The 20126-nt window shown below is 40.3% G+C and overlaps 1 protein-coding gene across 1 annotated transcript in view; it reads right to left on the reverse strand.

Moving 5' to 3' along the window:
- LOC137323079 (claudin-10-like) overlaps positions 1 to 7080 on the reverse strand; it is a 92783-nt gene extending 85703 nt beyond the window's left edge. The window contains exon 1 of the mRNA XM_067986478.1: positions 6655 to 7080. Coding sequence (XP_067842579.1) covers positions 6655 to 6874 — 220 coding nt within the window. The 5' untranslated portion in view covers positions 6875 to 7080. The remainder of the gene's footprint in view (positions 1 to 6654) is intronic.
- Positions 7081 to 20126: the final 13046 nt, after the last annotated feature.

Below are 20126 nucleotides of genomic sequence, written 5' to 3' on the forward strand. Positions count from 1 at the left end.
ACTTTAAGCCCTCTACTGTTCTGCCTTAAGCCTGCTCCCATTCCACTTCTCAGACCACCATCTTTTGACACTTTCAAATATGACATTTCATAAAATGTATTCTTAAGTAAACACCTCAGTCCATCTGTTATATCTAATGGTATTCTGAAAACAGGCTACCCCTCAGTTCTAATCATTTCCCTCCCTACCTAAACCACAAGTCTTTCACTTACCAACCCACCCCACCTCCATATCCTCATTTACCCTACCGTCTGACCTACTATGACCAATACCTCAGGATATCTGCCAGCAATATATTAAAACTTTTGCATATAGTGTGCATTTTTTGTAACGGTCATACTTACTTTCTGTAACACTTTCCTACCACGCCTATTTCCGTCATGCTATTCTTCCATGATTAGATTTACCATTTCATTTTACTTACCTCTGCTTGAGTTCTTTCACTTGGCGTCAAAGGTAGATGGCATTGCTGCATACTTAACTCTGAGACCTCCTAACTCCATCTCGAAGATAGGTGGCAAGTGGCACTGCCGTCCACAGTATAATCACCTTGGAGCTGGTGAAATTTGTCCTCTGGACAGATGCTGATGGGCCCTTCCATGTTGCTGCCTCTTGCAACCACTGGCTTCCCTGCTACTCCAGGCTCCTCCATTTCTATTACCGGATAACCAGACCCCAACCTCCAGCCTTCAGTCCCAAGATCCCCACTACAATGACAAAAGCCTCATGTCTGGTCATTGCTGGCAACCCATTTAAAGTTCTTCACGTCACATTGGATAAGTGGAAAGTACAAAGGGGGTGGAAGACAGTGGGGGCTGGACTTCTTAAACGAGTTTCCTCTTTAAATAAAAGTCAGCACTATCTATTGTAAATGATATAGGTTTCCCCAGGTTACTGCAGGGAAAATACTTTTCTACACTTTTGAGGAGTAAGAGTTTCAACCTGCTCACCCCTTACTCCAAACCCACCCACCCCAATAATCCTTACCTAGCCCCCACATCTTGCCCCACCATTGCCGTCAGCACCCGCACTCCCACCCCCCACCCCTCACCTGCTCTCTCCTGCTGCCTTTCACCATTCCAGCTCCCCCCATGTCGAGCACACATGCTTTTCCCTCTGCTTTTCATTGTTGACACCCCTGAGAAAGTCCCTATTTTCACACTTTTATCAGTGGCATTCTGCAATCCCTCCTCCCATCATTCCCACCCTCTAGGATCCCCCTCTCAGTACTCCCACACCATCGACTTCTCCCAATGCTCCCACACTCCAGGATTTTCCCCAGTGCTGCCAACATCCCCTTCCCACTCCAGACCCTTGTACACCTTCCAGATGTTACCACAACTTGCACTCTCCTCCCAGTTCACCCATAGCTTCACACCGCTCCCCACGTTCCTATACTCCCAAATGTCAGGACCATCCTCCCAACAATACCAACCCAAATGCACCCCCCTCACTCAGCAATACTGCTACATGCAGGTCATACTATTTCCTATCAACCTGCAACCTGGAACATCTTCCCTACCTTCTCCTTTGTATTCTGGGCTTTAAAAAAGGTATTGATAAAATGAATTACATAGTTAAATGAACATTTAAAAGTAATCAAGCAAGTTTCCAAGCAAATATGCACATAATTACAGAATTCAAGCACAAAAAATATCATTTCATTCCTACAAAACAGTATAATAAAAATGCAACTTGACTTATTCAATGATTGTAACTCAGTGGCCTTGATAACTTATTGTACATTACAGTTTTTTATTATTTTTTCATGGGTGTAGATGACAAATTTCTATCTCCCACTTGATGGCTGAAATATTACATTCATTAAAGAGACAAATCACAACTAAACAGGTAGGAAAAATACTAACTGGATAAATAAACAGATGTGTATGGTATGTAGGTATGTAGTTTACCCTAATGAAAACTTAATTATAAACTGTGGAATACATTGGTTTAAGAACAAGAGGGGACAAGTTTCATTGTTGCATAAAATATATAGTACTATATTTATTTGCTTAAGAAAATAAAATCAGTACTTCCTGGAGGAAAATTATGTTGTTCAAACAGGAGGTATTTTAATAAGTGGATTATATGCATTTGAAAGAATACTTTCATACTCAAGTTCAACAACTGAAGTTTTTAACAGAGTTTAAAGTATACATATCAGTGCAACTTGATGTATCAAGAGAGCCTGGTCTGGACCCATTGTTCAAATATACCTACAATGGTGGCTTATATTGTTGTTTGTTTCGTAGTTATGTATACAAGTTTTAATTCCCCAAATAATGCTGGAAAATACCTTGGGTTGGAAACCAATAGCTGCATTTTGCAGTAGCATTCAATTTATTGTAAATTCCATAGTGTAAGGAAATGAATACAGTTGAATAGCATTTTGTTTAAAACAATACTGATGGTAAAACAGCCAGATTAACTTTGGTGTGGATGTTTAAATTGCTCCTCTTGTCTCTTTTTATCAGATAACAGCACAATTTCAGTGCTATATGTACTGGATTCCAAAACGTATCCAGTATATTTTTGAAATTCACCAGACATGGCATATTTAATTACAATTACATCCAAGTCTTATGCAAACACACACATTCAATATATTCTAAAGGTCACAAAAATGCATTTTCTATGTCAACAATAAAGCAACAAACTTTTTCTTTCTGATAATAGAGGGCATTAAATCCGACACAGCTACCAGCGCCAATGTTCAATTTACCAATATTTTTCAATTTACTGCTCACTGAGACATAAAGCAATTATTCTTAGTAAAAAGTAAATAATTAAAACAGAGTATATAAGACCGGAAGGCATAATTTTACACACATTGGATTTATTGTCAGCATTTGTAGCTAATTAACACTTTAAACTGCTCAACCATAAAATAAAAATAGCTCAGAGCTCGCAGAAGTTTAGATTTACGACGACGTTTCCAGGGAAATTTGTTGAATATTTACACAAATAAAAACAAACTGGATAACCCTAGAATACTATAAGGATAAAATAAAGGACTTCGTCAGTCATGCGAACACATAAGTCATCAAGGTTTTACAATGAGGTTGCAAACTTGCTTTAATCAGGTCAGTCAGCAGGGGCTATGGGGCTGCTCAACCAGCCTTGAAATAGGTTCAAGTTAAATATTAGAAACTGCAACGTATCTGTCGATCTCACTATCTATATCACATAATATGTGGATAACCTATTTAATTTCTATATGTTGAGGTATCTAATCTAGTTATCCTATGTATATAAATATATATACAAATATTGCTATCACTTACGATATTTCCACGTGTACAGTTAGCTGCTCAATATGTGTTGCTCTGAAATTGATGTCTATGAAATTTTACCGTGAAATCGATGCCTCAATATATGAGCCAAACCTTCTTACCAAATATCCACTTAACCCCCTTGGGTATCAAAATCAGAAAAGCTTTCTCTCAAACCTTGACCAGAATACTGCAGTCACTGATACTAACATGCTTTTGTCATATTCTAGGTCAATTGGAATCTCGAAAGTTTAAAAACGTATGATTTGTGTCTGAAATCAGGACATAAATCATACTTTAAATTAAAGTAAGCTCATTTTCTTACCGTAAGAATTGCCGTTTCATTCTCTTTCAGTTCTAATAAATTGTTCAAAATATTACTTATTAAAAATTACTTGGCGTCTTTTCAACTGGAAGAACCACCCCTTAAAATGTAATGCAAATATATAATTTCTTAATTTTCTTCTAATTATTATAAAATGTAAAATTAAAATATCTGTTCTTTGAAATCTTGTTATACCCAATAGATCGTGACAGGGAAAAATGTTATAATCAGACTCGAACATAAAAGAATGGCTATTCTGATACAGTATTAGGGATAGGCCGCTTGTTCCATTACATTTGCCTTTAGCAAGGCTTTTCTGCATTAATTTATCAGATCTGTGTATAGGTTGTGGGTTTTACTAAAAATACAAGCGGTTATCTGATGTATAACATCTGTCGCAATCTCTAGAAGCCTACGGTATAATAATTAAGTATATTACCTCCCACCACCCCCCTCCCCATCTTCAGAAGAGAGCTTAAACGCCAAACACTTGATTAGAGATTAATTTGGTCTGGATGAAATGGGCATGTTTCGAGGTATTGCTGAAACTTTTAGCCACATCCCACACTCCCGTCGAGTTACATGCCCAAACTCTTATTAAAATAAATCAATATGCATTATATATAAATCAATAAAAATACAATCCAACTTTCATAGGAATACTTCTGATTACGGCAGGATCTGATCAGAAACAAACTGTATCCGCGGAGGCAGCTTTACTCCGTTCGCTATGTCTGGTGAAATCGTAAACGTGTTGAAGAATGTATTTACGATTTCGCTACCCATATCAAGCAGAGGAAATCTTCCTATTTCAACATTGTTCCCAACAATTTCAAAAATTAAGAATTCAATCAGCTTTCTGTGGGACAGATCGGTCGAGGGAATGACTAAAAGCAAAAGACCTGGATGGGATTATTTCGACACAGGCCATTTACTCAGACAGTACAAGAAAAACAACGGTAAAGCAAATGCAACGAATACTATGGGCATTTACCCAACAGACGGTTAAGTTCTTCCCTACTCTTAGTTTCCAGTCTCACAATGTGCCGGGCTGCCTCCGCTGTACAATATTTATGCAAACTAGAATATATTTGTCGATATGGAAATGATTTTGTTTGAAAGGACAAAGCCTGCCTGTGTTCTACAAAGATAACATGTCCGGTTGCAAATCTCATGATTCTTGTGATCCTTTCCCTCTATATTGAAACCCGCACAGCATTAATGGAACTGACCAAAAAAAGTGGGTAGGATAACACTAACAAGGTACTTCCACCTAAACAAAAAGGCTGACAGTCCCTGGAGAGTAATAGGTTGAACAGAACGTTTGAACATTTAATAATACACAGATCTCATAGATATGCAAAACACCCAGAGCACCATTAATGAAGTGACATTTCAAATGAGCATAAATCAAAGCCCAGAACTAGAGGTACCTCTGGGGAGAGGGGGTGGAAGGCTAACCCTTCTCAGTTTTTTGCTTTAGCACTAGTTTTCGAATAGCCTCATATACCGAGCTATTCACTGCGGCCAGGATTTCAGCAACGTAGTATTCGCCAGGAGGTTGCGCAAGTGTGCAGATTCTGACCCGCTACTAGTGGAAAAAGGAGGGGCGATCTTAAAAGGAAGGTAGTAGCAGAAAGAATAAAATGCGTCAAAACAGTACATCGAGATCAAGAAGGTCCTAAAAAATCTCTACTAGACTCGGCTGAAACTTTTGTTCCCATTTTCCAATGAGCTCCTCTTCTCGCTTACAGCGTCCAACATTTAAGGGAACGGCCGCTGTTATCATCACAATTTGTAAGATTGTAAAAGACAGTAACACCAGAAATACTGTTATTCGAACTGAAATAAAGACGAAGTTAAGGGAAAGAAGTATAATTGAGAGTAATCGAGAAAAGCAGCAGAGAGGTAGCAGGGAAGGGGAGTGAGAGGCCAGCGTTACATGAAAAGCGATGAAAAAAATAAATGAGTGGAAAAATATAAAGTTAAAGGGAGAGCACCGGGCAAGACAGGAAAAGTAAGAGTCGTTTCAAATAAGAAGAAATAGAATATAATTTCAGTAGATTCTTACAATATGATACAGAAAGTTAGAAGAGCAGAGGTAAATAGTAAAGCGATGAAATTAACTATATTACCGACTACGCTAATGGTTATTTTAGACATGGTTTATGGTTGTTTTAGATACCCGGCACAGTATCTCAATGTCCATGTGTTTTTTGCTTAAGTCAAGTTCTTGTTAAAATTGGCTTTTGAAGCAAAACGGAATTGATCGTATCAAGACGCTGTCTTGCGACAGATGGACAGGCAGTGTAAAACAGGATGAGTGAGTGTACTCATAAGTGAGTGTTTGTGTAAAACCAGACTCCGTGGAATACAAGGGAAAAAGATAAAGCAAAATAACAAAACGTGATAATAGTGAAATCTGGACAAAAATGTTTATGGCATTTCCGAACTAGAACCCCATATTAAGGACAGGCACTATACCTGCACCCTGGTTAAAGCATATAGCTGCACTTTATTTTCTACAGGAAATAGTAAATCAAAAGAATTAAGATTTAGGACCGGGGGGCGGTAGACTGCAAATACAGGTAATCTGCACATCCCCGGGATATACACGGCAGGTTCGTAAGCATCTGAGAAAAGATAGGTTACTGTTTGAGATGTAAAAATCCGAAGGGTCTATAACCCAAATATTAACCCACCTTTTTAATTCAGATGCCAACGGATCTCCTCTGTAATTTTAGCATTTTCTGCTTTTTAAGATTATACTATGATTCTTAGGCAAACGATGAATTGCTGGATTAAATGCCTCCCTTTAAAATGTCTAAAATCTAGCTGTGACAAATTATTTTATTTAGTCACCATAAGGCTATAACTTCCACATAGGTTGACAGGAATTGAATAAACGATAGATTCAGAAAGTATAAGAAAGGAACCTACACGATACATTACATCTGCAGGCAAGTACAGAGGGGAAAATGGCAAGGAGAGGCAGTAAAGGACTAGGAGCTAAAAAAGGGTTCATTAGACCGATTAATTGTTAAAATCACGAACCATCGAGTGCCAGCATAGATGGGAAGTCCTTGCAGTTGGAGACTCCAGTGGAATCTGTCACACAAGTTTTCCAGAGATTGGCCCAGAAAGTGGCAGTGGTGATAACTGTACCGTCGATAGTAGACACCTTCCAATAGTCTGTGGGCAACGTCGAAGACACCAAAATAAAACCAGATACGGATAACATGAAGGCAACGATTTCAATTGCCATATTCGCCATCTTAAGGAATTTCGAATAGTAATAGTATAGTTTACTGTTTATGATTTAACGCAACTTAATTCTGATTCAGCAGAGTGTCTGTATATATATCATTCAATATACTACGTTTTGTAGAGGTAAAAACCAATCCTCTAGACGGACCGATCGTTGCTCTTGTTCCTGTAGGGAGGATGTGAATCCTCAGTTTCTTTAGGACTGAGTGAAACTGAACTTTGCTGAAACTTGAAATCTGTGCCGTGGCCAGTTACCTTACGTCACAGGACTGTCACACTCTGTTCAACACCTTTAAACATCGTAAGTATCACAGGCGGCCAATGCCCTTCCGATACATTCTAAAAATTTACAAAACTGTCAGAGAAACATCCAGGAAAACAAAATTGACGGTGTACACAAACTTATATAGCTTACCAAATGCAGCAAAATATTGAATCTAAGGTGAATTTACAGAAGATGTGGCGGTATAGAGTCATACTTTCGAAATGACCAAAAACAGAAAAAAATGTTAATGTATATATTAAAGGCCACATCTTCTGTAAATAATTGATTAGATAAGATGTAGAAAGATTTTCCATCAAATTGCAAGAAAGAGTTCGCCAATATATTCTTCGTCCGAAAAGATAATGGTGAATTATAAAGCAATAGCAGTCCAGGGGACTCGATGTCATCAAAAACCGTGTCCATAAAGCTCAGTAACTGAACCCTGAGATTGGATTATTCCCTGTTATCCTCCTATAGTCATTTAGGACATTAAAAATACTAGTAGATCTCCCGTGGCGTTGCTCACTCAGTGTTAGAGGATTCGGTATTTTACAATAGGGGTTAGTGCAGAACATTTTAAGTGACTAAATTCCAGTTTTATTTAATGGTATTCTTGAATGTTGACCAGTGTTTTGGGGAATAAATAACGCAACTCTGTCCATTATTCTGTGAAAACTGTAAATCAGTAGCCTCTAGTTTATGTATATATTCCTTTACCTATGTATCTAATTTTGTCCTTTACCATTTTTAAAGCTGAGAAGATAGAACAAGATGGTATGCAAGATGCATCAATTGGAGGTCGATATCCAGCATTTGGAAATATTGGGGAGGGGAATGGGGTTTAGGTGTACTTCAGGGGAAGTCCTGTGCTTTGGTATCTCTGGAAAATCATCCTGAGGTTTGGCAGAATTGGGGTGGAGGTACTGGAGTATGACAGTACTGCAGTGGGGCTGCTGGAGTGTGACAGCATGGTGGATACTTTGGTCTGGCAGCTGTGTGGAGGGGAAAAATAAGGTTTGGCCTGACTGTGGAAAGTGAAATTGTGATTTGGCACAACCTCTTTCTGTCGGCAGTGAGGTAGCTTTGGGTGGGGCAAGGGCCTGACAGCACCGGCTAGAGGGATCCCATGGCTGGCAGTACAGGTTTGTGACTTTCTAAAGGATCTCTGTAAACACCAAATGTAATGTTTTTGATGAGTTCCTGGATGTGTATCTCTATGACTGTTTCTGTCCATATCTCACTCTAACACTGCTGTTAGAAATTCATAGAAACATAGAAAGGTTACAGCACGGAAGGCGGCCATTCAGCCCATCAAGTCCATGCCAGCTCTATGCAAGAGCAATCCAGCTAGTCCCACTCACCCGCCCTATCCCCGTAGCCCTGCAAATTTTTTCCTTTCAAGTACTTACCCAGTTCCCGTTTGAAGGCCACGATTGAATCTGCCTCCACCACCCCCTCGGGCAGTACATTCCAGATCCCTAACCAATCGCTTTGTAAAAATTTTTTTCCTCATGTCACCTTTGGTTCTTTTGCCAATCACTTTAAATCTATGTCCTCTAGTTCTTGACCCTTCCGCCAATGGGAACAGTTTCTCTCTATCTACTCTGTCTAGACCCTTCATGATTTTAAATACCTCTATCAAATCTCCTCTCAATCTTTTCTGTTACAAGAAGAACAAACCCAGCTTCTCCAGTCTATCCACATAACTACAGTCCCTCATCCCTGGAATAATTCTAGTAATTCTTTTCTGCACCCTCTCTAAGGCTTTCACATCTTTCCTAAAGTGCGATGCCCAGAACTGGACACAATACTTCAGTTGTGGTCGAACTGTTTTATGAAGATTCATCAGGACTGCCTTGCTTTTGTCTCTATGCCTCTACTTATAAAGACCAGGATCCCATATGCTTTCTTAACTGCTTTCTCAACCTGCCCTACCACCTTCAACGATTTGTGCACATATACTCCCAGGTCTCTCTGTTCCTGTATCCCTTTTAGAATTGTGTCCTCTAATTTATATTGCCTCTCCTGGTTCTTCCTACCAAAATGTATCACTTCACATTTTTCTGCGTTAAATTTCATCTGCTACGTGTCCACCCATTTCACCAGCCTGTCTATATCCTCTTGAAGTCTATCACTATCCTCCTCACTGTTCACTACACTTCCGAATTTTGTGTCATCTGCAAATTTTGAAATTGTGCCCTGTACACCTAAGTCTAAATCATTAATATATATCAAGAAAAGCAGTGGTCCTCCTAGTACCGACCCCTGGGGAACACTACAGTACACCTCCCTCCAGTCCGATAAACAACCATTCACCACTACTCTCTGCTTCCTGTTACTTAACCAATTTTGTATCCATGCTGCTACTGCCCCCTTTATTCCATGGGCTTCAATCTTAATGATAAGCCTATTATGTGGCACTTTATCAAAAACTTTTTGAAATAGTAAACATTCTAATTAAGATGAGGAAAGTCACCGCTCTCTCAGCTTAATGCATTTTCTGAAGTTTATAGAATGCAAAACAAAAGTCACAGTAGTACGTACTTTTTCTCTCTGCCTCTCTCTCTCTCTCACACACACACACACCCACACACACTCTCTACTTAAAAAAAAATATAAACTTTCCCTGAACAAAGGTTTTGGAATTTGTTCTCAGGTTTTTCTGGAAATAGTTTGGAAAACCAATGAGCAGAAATTGTTAGAAGCTAAAGGCTTTTGATACCTTCAAGAGAAAAATAGTGGGAAAAAAAAGTAGGAATTTGTTTTGGACCTCAGACCTGGCTAGAATGTCCTGGCTAGAACGTAAAGTACTGTGCAATTCTACCAACTCTTAAACCTAAATCAAAATGCAGAATAATACTATAGCACATAAAATGAGGGGATTTATTTCCAAATATGCCTGAGTATAATAACCAGTGTACCATGCTTTAGTGTCAATATGAAGAAACTCTCTAATACAATGGGTTTGAATGGTATGAATCTGATCTAAGTAACTGAAGTGAGATCTCATTGAGACAGTAAGCTTTTATAGCTTTGGGTTTGCACTGGTTTCAGCATAACTGCAACCAGTGTGAAGAAAATGTTAAAACTTTTCCAAGCAGTCCAACTGATTGCCTGGGAAGTTTCTGTATTTCATTTTTTTTCTTCTTAATGTGACCAAAGGCCTGATTGTCCCTTTGACTTTGTTACATTAGAATTTAACTGGCATTCAGATCTTGATCAGAGCTCTTCTCATGCATTTTAGTACATGTATAAAGGCACACATGAACATTTGTACTGGCCAGAGAGCAATGTGAGACTACTTGTAAGGCAATTATTTACTATCCTCTTTGACTAACACTTGACACTGACTAAGTACCAGAGGAACTATTGTACTAGTCTAAATTTTTTAAGAAGTGATACAGCAACTAATAGGATACCAAAAGTTATGAAGAAGAAATGGAATTGAAGTATTCTAATCAGATGTCTGCAATTGCAGAACAGGTTAATTATTAAATGCCAAATGCAAAATACTGCAGATGCTGGAAATCTGAAGCAAAAACAGAAAATGTTGGAAACATGAAGCAGGTCAGTCAGCATCTGTGAAGAGAACAGAGAATTAGCATTTTGGGTGTGGACTCTTCAAAACTGAAAAATAAGAGGCAAATCGACAAATTAACAGACTCAGAAGAAAATGTATATATATATATATATATAAACACAGAGATAATGGAATAATGTAAGAGATCATCTCAGTCAAGTAATGGACAGAAACATCAAAACATTAAAGAGTCAAAGGTAAATAGCTAATGATGTTATGAGAGAAGGGGGAGAGGCAGAAACACAAGAAATGGGACAGACTCAGACATGGGCCATATTGACCAATGCAGAAGGAAATGCTTGGCTGAGGAAAAGAAGGTAATTTCAGAAGCTCTGGTACATGAAGGTAGAGTCACCAGAGCGTATTCAATAGTTACGGAGAAAATGGGAGAATGGGTTGGAGTCTTTACAGAAGATAGGGTAGGAAGAAGCATGCTCCAGGTAATAGTGGGAGTCAGTGAGCTTGTAGTCAGTGGAAAGCCTATTGCTGGAGATGGAGGGAGAGGAAAGTCCAGAAAGGAAAGGGTGCAGTTAGAGGTGAACCATATAAAAATGAGGGATGTTTGGAAACTGGAAGTCTCAAGGTCAGAGCGAGAGCAAGAAGCAGCACCCACATAGTCATTAATGTTATAAAGAGGTCTGGGAGAGGATCTAAGTAGGACCAAATAACGAGTGTTGAACATACCCTACAAAAACAAAGACATAACTGAGACTCGTGGGTCCCCATAATGACATCTTTAATCTGGAGGAAGTCAGTGAAGTTAAATAAGAAGATGTTTAAGGATGAGAACAAACTCAGCCAAGTGAAAGAACTTGGTGATGGATGGGGACTGATTGGATTATTGTTCAAGGAAGAATTGGAGAGCCAACAGGTGAGGGAGGTGTAGAGGTACCATTGTTGGGGCCAGAGAATCTGAAATTGTTAAAAAGGCAGAAAGCATCAGATAAATCACAGATATAGCTGGGTAGAGACTAGACAAAGGAGGGAAAGAAGGGCATCAAGATAAGAAGAAATTAATTCAGTGGTGCCAGAGCCAGCTGAAACAATCAATCTTTTTTTAATATATTTGTTCTGGGGATGTAAGCAACACTGGCAAGGCTGCATTTATTGCCCATCCCTAGTTGCCCTGAGGGCATTAAGGGTCTACCAGGTCAGTGCTATTTGTGTATCTTGGGGAAGAAGTAGAGATGTACTGTAAGGGTTTAGAAAACTATGAGGTTGGAGGCACAGGGGAGGGTGGGGAGGGAGTAAGAGATAAGGTCAATTAAGGTCTGGGAAATAATGGCTTGGTTGTGAAATACAAAGAGTCGTCAGAGAGTTGGTGTTTGATCTCAGCAAGGTAAAGGTCCTTCTGCAGTACAAAAAAAGGAAGCCTCTTTATCAGCAGGTTTGGTAATGATGGTACTTAGAACTGAGGGAACAGAGTGCTGCAAGTTTAGGGGTTAGATAAATTAGATTCAGTAAAGGGAGTGGGGAAACTAAGACGGCCAATATCATGGTGGCAGTTCTTGATGAAAAGATCAAGAGAAGACAAGAGGCCAGAGGGAGGAGTCTGGGTGGATAGTGAGAGCTAGACACAGGAGAAAGAAAGAAAGACTTGCATTTATATAGCACCTTTCATGACCTCAGGATGTCCCAAAGCACTTTACAGCCAATTGATTTGTAGTTGCTGTTGTTATGTAGGGAAATACGGCAGCCAATTTGCACACAGCAAGGTCCCACGTGCAACAATGTGATTATGACCAGATAATCTGTTTTAGTGATGATGGTTGAGGGATAGATGTTGGCCAGGATACCGGGGAGAACTTCCCTGCTCTTCTTTGAGCATAAAATGCACAAGGGAGATCTTCTTGGTCAAATAAATAAAGCATGGAGGCAAAAGCAGCAGAAGAGCTCGGTGAGGTGGGGACGTAGGTGGATGAAGATGAGGTCTTTGCTAAGAACAAATTATTCAGGGTCAGAGAGGGGAAGATCAGAGGGAATGGAGGGTAGGTGAAGTTAGAAGAAGAGAAAGGGTCAGAAAAGGATGAAGGGAAAGAGGGAATGAGAGATAGGCTAGCATCTCTGAAAGGAAGAAGAAAAGATTTTTTGTTAAAATGCCAAATGTGACAGAGGATGATATGGACTGAGGACCAGGACAGTTATGAAATAAAGTGAGTTGGTGATCCTGAAGGGTTTGGTCGAGACCATACATACAGTGGCGCATGTTGGAGAAGCTGGATTACACGAAACGTTGAAGTGCTGCGTGTTGAATATCATGGAGATAACATTGATCATGGATGGACCTGAAAGAGGAAGGGTGAAATTTGAATTGGGATCGATGTGGATTGAACTGGATTTGGAAAAGAGAGCAGGACCGGGACCAATGGCCTCACGGGGGTGTTTGCTAGTGCTGTTGGGGAAGGTTTAAAAGAGAGTGGCAGGGAGATGGTAACCTGAGCGGGGATTCAGAAGGGAGTAAAGTTGAGAGCAGCAAGAGAGGGGAAGACCCAGGGGAAATTTACAATACAAATAGTACAAACAGTTGTTCAAGAACAAGTGAAAGGGAAAAGTGTAGAGCAGCAGAAAGAAAGTGTACTTTAGGCACTACAGATGAAGTGAAAACTAGAAGGCGTAAAGCGATTAACCCAGCATCAAAGCTGAAGGTCAGCCTAGGGTGTGTGGCCCAACTAAGAGTTCTATATACAAATGCATGGAGTATAAGGAATAAATTAAATGAACTATAGGTTCAAATTCAAATAGGAGGGTATGACATGATAGCTATTACTGAGACATGGCTGCAGGATGGTCAGGATTGGGAACTAAATATATCGGGTTATAAGGTCTACAGGAGAGATAGGGAAAATGGAAGAGGGGGAGGAGTAGCCTTAGTTATTAGAAATGAAATCACTTCAATGATAAAGGAGGATATAACGAGGGATAAGCAGCCAACAGAGACCTTATGGGTTGAATTGAGAAATAGGAAAGGATCTAAGACTATAGTGGGAGTTGTGTATAGGACCCTTGACAGCAGCTCTGAAGTGCTAGATTGTATAAATGCAGAGATTAGACAAATGTGTAACAAAGGCATAGTGTCTTAATGGGGGACTTTAACCTTCACATAGATTGGGGAAAGCAGACTAGCAACTGTCAGAAAGGTAGTGAATTTCTTGACTGTGTCTGGGATAGTTTTCTACAGCAGTATGTCCTCGAGGCAACAAGGGAGCAAGCCATACCAGATTTAGTAATGAGTAATGAACCAGATTTGGTTAACAGCTTAACTGGGCGTGAACATCTATCCAATAGCGATCATAACTTGATCGAGTTCAAGGTAGTCATGATGTGGAGATGCGTAGGCTTCAAGGAGATCCTGAACATTTACCTGAGGAAGGAGGAAGTCTCCGAAAGCTTGTGAATTTAAAATAAAATTGCTGGACTATAACTTGGTGTTGTAAAATTGTTTACAAGAGTTCAAGGTAGTGTTTGAAAGCGAAAAAAGTGAATCAGCTGCTAAGATTCTCGACTTGGGTAAGGCCGACTTCAATGGGATGAGACAGAGACTGTCCACAGTAAACTGGACAAATCTGTTAATGGGTAAAACGACTGATGATCAATGGGAAATGTTTAAAGAAACATTTAACGTGATACAGAATCGGTTTATACCCCTGAGGGGCAAGAACTCTACTTGCCAAAAAAAACAGCCATGGACAACTAAAGAAACAGTATAAGACATAAGGAAAGGGCATACAAAAAGGCAAAAAATGGCACAGATCTTGGCGAATGGGAAAGATACAAAGATCAACAAAGGGTCACAAAACAGACAGTAAAAGCTACAAAAAGAGAGTATGAAAAGAAACTTGCAAGGGATATCAAAACCAATACGAAGAACTTTTATAATTATATTAGGAAAAAGAGGGTGGTTAGGAGCAGTGTTGGCCCCTTAAAAACTGAAAGTGGAGATATTGTCATTGACAATGGGGAAATGGTGGACATGTTGAATAATTATGTTGCATCAGTATTTACAGTAGAAAAAAAGGATAGCATTCCGGAAATCCCAATAAAACTAATATTGAATCGGGGACAGAGACTCGATAAAATAACATAAGTAAAACAACAGTAATGTGAGGAAAATAATAGCACTAAAGAGTGACAAATCCCCAGGACCAGATGGTTTCCATCCCACGGTGTTAAAGGAAGTAGGTGAGCACATTGCAGATGCCCTAAGTATACTCTTCTAAAGTTCTCTAGATTCAGGAACTGTCCCTCTAGATTGGGAAATTGCACATGTCACTCTGCTTTTTAAGAAAGGAGAGAGAGAGGGAAACCGGGGAATTATAGACCTGTTAGCCTAACATCTGTTGTGGGGAAAATGCTGGAGTCTATAATTAAGGATAGGATGACTGAACACCTCGAGAATTTTCAGTTAATCAGAGAGAGCCAGCATGGATTTGTGAAAGGTAGGTCGTGCCTGACAAACCTGATTGAATTTTTTGAAGAGGTGACTAAAGTAGTGGACAGGGGAATGTCATTGGATGTTATTTATATGGACTTCCAGAAGGCATTTGATAAAGTCCCACATAAGAGACTGTTAGCTAAGATAGAAGCCCATGGAATCGAGGGAAAAGTACGGACTTGGTTAGGAAGTTGGCTGAGCGAAAGGCGACAGAGAGTAGGGATAATGGGTAGGTACTCACATTGGCAGGATGTGACTAGTGGAGTCCCGCAGGGATCTGTCTTGGGGCCTCAATTATTCACAATATTTATTAATGACTTGGATGAAGGCATAGAAAGTCTCATATCTAAGTTTGCCGATGACACAAAGATTGGTGGCATTGTAAGCAGTGTAGATGAAAACATAAAATTACAAAGGGATATTGATAGATTAGGTGAATGGGCAAAACTGTGGCAATTGGAATTCAATGTAGGCAAATGTGAGGTCATCCACTTTGGATGAAAAAAGGATAGAACAGGGTACTTTCTAAATGGTAAAAAGTTAAAAACAGTGGATGTCCAAAGGGACTTAGGGGTTCAGGTACATAGATAATTGAAGTGTCATGAACAGGTGCAGAAAATAATCAATAAGGCTAATGGAGAATCTTCAGATCTTGTTACTCTCCTTAACCGTAACATACACATAGAAGCTTTTCTAGGTGTTCAAACTCCTTCATCAATACGTATAGAAATATGTTTTATACCAGTTGAACTGAATTTTGGCAGGAATATCAAAGGTTCCCATGACCGTACTTTTGAACCTGAAAATACAATGCCTACTGCAATTATTTGTGCTAAATACCATGACCATGTCAAATGATGCCTAGCAAAGGCAAAGGCAGCTATATAATATAGGCATTAAACACTATAACAAAACAAAAATTATAAGAAATGTCTTTATTATAAGAATTGCCATCTATAAAACAGTTTGCATAACTATATACTCTATTTCTGTTCTGTTAAGTCAATGCCATGGATCTTACTAAACCATACACTGATTAAGATCTTCCAGGTCTATAGTTGCCTCTGAAGAGGAAACATATAATAATTAATGTTGTGGATTTGTCTTTTTGATTAATCTGATGCCTAACATCAGGTTGCCTATAAAATGCCATAGCTCTGATCATTGTTTCAAGACAGTTAGGGGAAAAAAAATCTCCAAATCCTCAACAAAATCAAATCAAAGCACTTTAAGTAGGGATCATAGTTCAATTTAATTCAGGTATTAAATTTGGACACATTACTAGGGAGTCTAAAATTCAAAGCTTTCCATGTCTGAATGTTTCAATCAATCCATACAAGTCAAAATCATAGCTGCTCTTAACCATATTTCTTGGTATTGGTAAAATCATTTAGAAAGATTGAAGTGCATACTTTAGAAAAGGGGTAATAACTATTCCACCTTAACTTGTGTACATAGACTGAATGGCCCAGAATTTGCTGGCAAAATAATGGTGAGGCTAACGGCGCTCACCGTTATTTATGTGCAAATTGCACACCATATTCAGACGAGGGCAGGTGCGCAGTTAAACAGTAAAATCCGAGATGCGCTGCTCCGCTGTTAGCTTCGCAAAAATGGCATCTCGCTGTCTGTCTCATCATTCAGATGCATTGAATGGCGTGAAGTTCCTGTACTTGCATGGTAGATACGAACTAAACTGTCCACAGAAAGTTAAGGCTTGTCCATTACAGTCTCAGTACCCTTTTAGAGTCATAGAGTCATAGAGTCATAAAGTCATAGAGTTATACAGCACGGATAGAGGCCCTTCGGCCCATCGTGTCCGCGCCGGCCATCAGCCCTGTCTACTCTAATCCCATATTCCAGCATTTGGTCCGTAGCCTTGTATGCTATGGCATTTCAAGTGCTCATCCAAATGCTTCTTGAATGTTGTGAGGGTTCCTGCCTCCACAACCCTTTCAGGCAGTGAGTTCCAGACTCCAACCACCCTCTGGGTGAAAAAGTTCTTTCTCAAATCCCCTCTAAACCTCCCACCTTTTACCTTGAATCTATGTCCCCTTGTTATAGAACCCTCAACAAAGGGAAAATGCTCCTTAGTATCCATCCTATCTGTGCCCCTCATAATTTTGTACACCTCAATCATGTCCCCCCTCAGCCTCCTCTGCTCCAAGGAAAACAAACCCAATCTTCCCAGTCTCTCTTCATAGCTGAAGCGCTCCAGCCCTGGTAACATCCTGGTGAATCTCCTCTGCACCCTCTCCAAAGCGATCACATCCTTCCTGTAGTGTGGCGACCAGAACTGCACACAGTACTCCAGCTGTGGCCTAACCAGTGTTTTATACAGCTCCATCATAACCTCCTTGCTCTTATATTCTATGCCTCGGCTAATAAAGGCAAGTATCCCATATGCCTTCTTTACCACCTTATCTACCTGTTCCGCCGCCTTCAGGGATCTGTGAACTTGCACACCAAGATCCCTCTGACCCTCTGTCTTGCCTAGGGTCCTCCCATTCATTGTGTATTCCCTTGCCTTGTTAGTCCCTCCAAAGTGCATCACCTCGCACTTTTCCGGGTTAAATTCCATTTGCCACTGTTCCGCCCATCTGACCAACCCATCTATATCGTCCTGCAGACTGAGGCTATCCTCCTCACTATTTACCACCCTACCAATCTTTGTATCATCAGCGAACTTACTGATCATACCTTTTACATTCATATCCAAGTCATTAATGTAGACCACAAACAGCAAGGGACCCAGCACCGATCCCTGTGGTACCCCACTGGCCACAGGCTTCCAGTCACAAAAACAACCTTCGACCATCACCCTCTGCCTTCTGCCACTAAGCCAGTTTTGTATCCAAAGTGCCAAGGCACCCTGGATTCCATGGGCTCGTACCTTCTTGACCAGTCTCCTGTGGGGGACTTTATCGAAGGCCTTACTGAAATCCATGTATACCACATCCACTGCGTTACCCTCATCCACACGCCTAGTCACCCCCTCAAAAAATTCAATCAAATTAGTCAGACATGATCTTCCCTTGACAAAGCCATGTTGACTATCCCTGATTAATCCTTGCTTCTCCAAGTGGAGACTAATTTTGTTCTTCAGAATTTTTCCAATAATTTTCCTACCACTGATGTTAGGCTCACTAGCCTGTAGTTCCCCGGTTTTTCCCTACTCCCTTTCTTGAATAATGGTATTACATTAGCGGTTCTCCAGTCCTCTGGCACATCCCCTGTGGCCAGAGAGGTTCTGAATATATGTGTCAGAGCCCCCGCAATCTCCTCCTTTGCCTCACACAGTAGCCTGGGATACATTTCGTCCGGGCCTGGGGATTTATCCATTTTTAGGCCTGCTAAAACCGCCAATACCTCCTCCCGCTCTTAACAACATGTTAAGTGTTAATTACTGCCAGTCACCCTCTCCGGCACTGAAGATTAACTGTTACAAGTGTGGAGTCTCATTTCTTCTAGTTTTAATTGTTGGTGGAGATTTAAACAAAAGAAAATAATTTTTTTTAAACTTTTTTTTTCTTTTTTTTCCCCTCTCTCTTAATCCAATCTTTCTTTCCCTCTCTTCATTTCTTTTTCTGTACCTGATTTGTCATTGAATTCACTATTCTAACTTACACTTCCTTGTTCAGACTCTGCACTGGTCATTTCACAATCCTCCACTCTGATTGGTTAAGGAGATACACAGTTGCTTGCCCTGGCCACACAGTTCCCAGATGCCCTGTAAAGGGCATGTGCCGTTTCTATCTCCTGCTTACAGCAACTTCCAGTGCAAAATCTCATGGAAATTAAATGGGAAAGGGGAAGTCGAATGAACTCTTGGTTGACCAGCTACAGCAAATTCTGGGCCATTATATTTATAGCACTGTCACACACCAACCTCCCTTTGCTCATTATAAACAAACAGAAAATTCTAAATTTTCAACAGGTCAGTTAGTATCTGAAAATGGATCAACTAATATCCTTCATCAGAACTGGCACATTCAGATGGAATGCTCCTTTTAGGTGGGCTTTAAAAGTCAGCACATGTCCAAAAGAACAAAGCGAAGAGCTGAGAACAATAAGTAATGGTCGAGAGCTCAGATCTACTAACTATTTCACTAAGAGACAGTTCATAGAATAGAATCATAGAAAGTTACGGCACGGAAGGAGGCCATTCGGCCCATCATGTCGGTGCCGGCCAAGAAAGAGCTATCTAGTTTAATCCCACTTTCCAGCACTTGGTCCATAGCCCTGTAGGTTACGGCACTTCAAGTGCACACCCAAGTACTTTTTTAATGAGTTGAGGGTTTCTGCCTGTACCACCCTTTCAGGCAGTGAATTCTAGACCCCCACCACCATCTATGTGAAAAAATTTCTCCTCAGCTCCCCTCTAATCCTCCTACCAATTACTTTAAATCTATGCCCCCTGGTCACTGACCCCTCTGCTAAGGGAAATAGGCCCTCCCAATCCACTCTATCTAATCCCGTCATAATTTTATACACCTCAATTAAATCTCCCTTCAGCCTCCTTTGTTCCAAAGAAAACATCCCTAGCCTATCCAATCTTTTCTCACAGCTAAAATTCTCCAGCCCTGGCAACATCCTCATAAATCTCCTCTGTACCCTCTCGAGCGCAATCACATCTTTCCTGTAATGTGGTAACCAGAATTGTACACACTACTCAAGCTGTGGCCCAACCAATGTTTTATACAGTTCTAGCATGACCTCCCTGCTCTTATATTCCATGCCTCGGCTATTTTTTTATTCGTTCATGGGATGTGGGCGTCGCTGGCAAGGCCAGCATTTATTGCCCATCCCTAATTGCCCTTGAGAAGGTGGTGGTGAGCTGCCTTTTTAAACCACTGCAGTCCGTATGGTGAAGGTTCTCCCACAGTGCTGTTAGGAAGGGAGTTCCAGGATTTTGACCCAGCGACGATGAAGGAACGGCGATATATTTCCAAGTCGGGATGGTGTGCGATGTGGAGGGGACT

This window comes from Heptranchias perlo, chromosome 6 (assembly GCF_035084215.1).
Source record: "Heptranchias perlo isolate sHepPer1 chromosome 6, sHepPer1.hap1, whole genome shotgun sequence".
Taxonomy (NCBI): Eukaryota; Metazoa; Chordata; class Chondrichthyes; order Hexanchiformes; family Hexanchidae; genus Heptranchias; species Heptranchias perlo.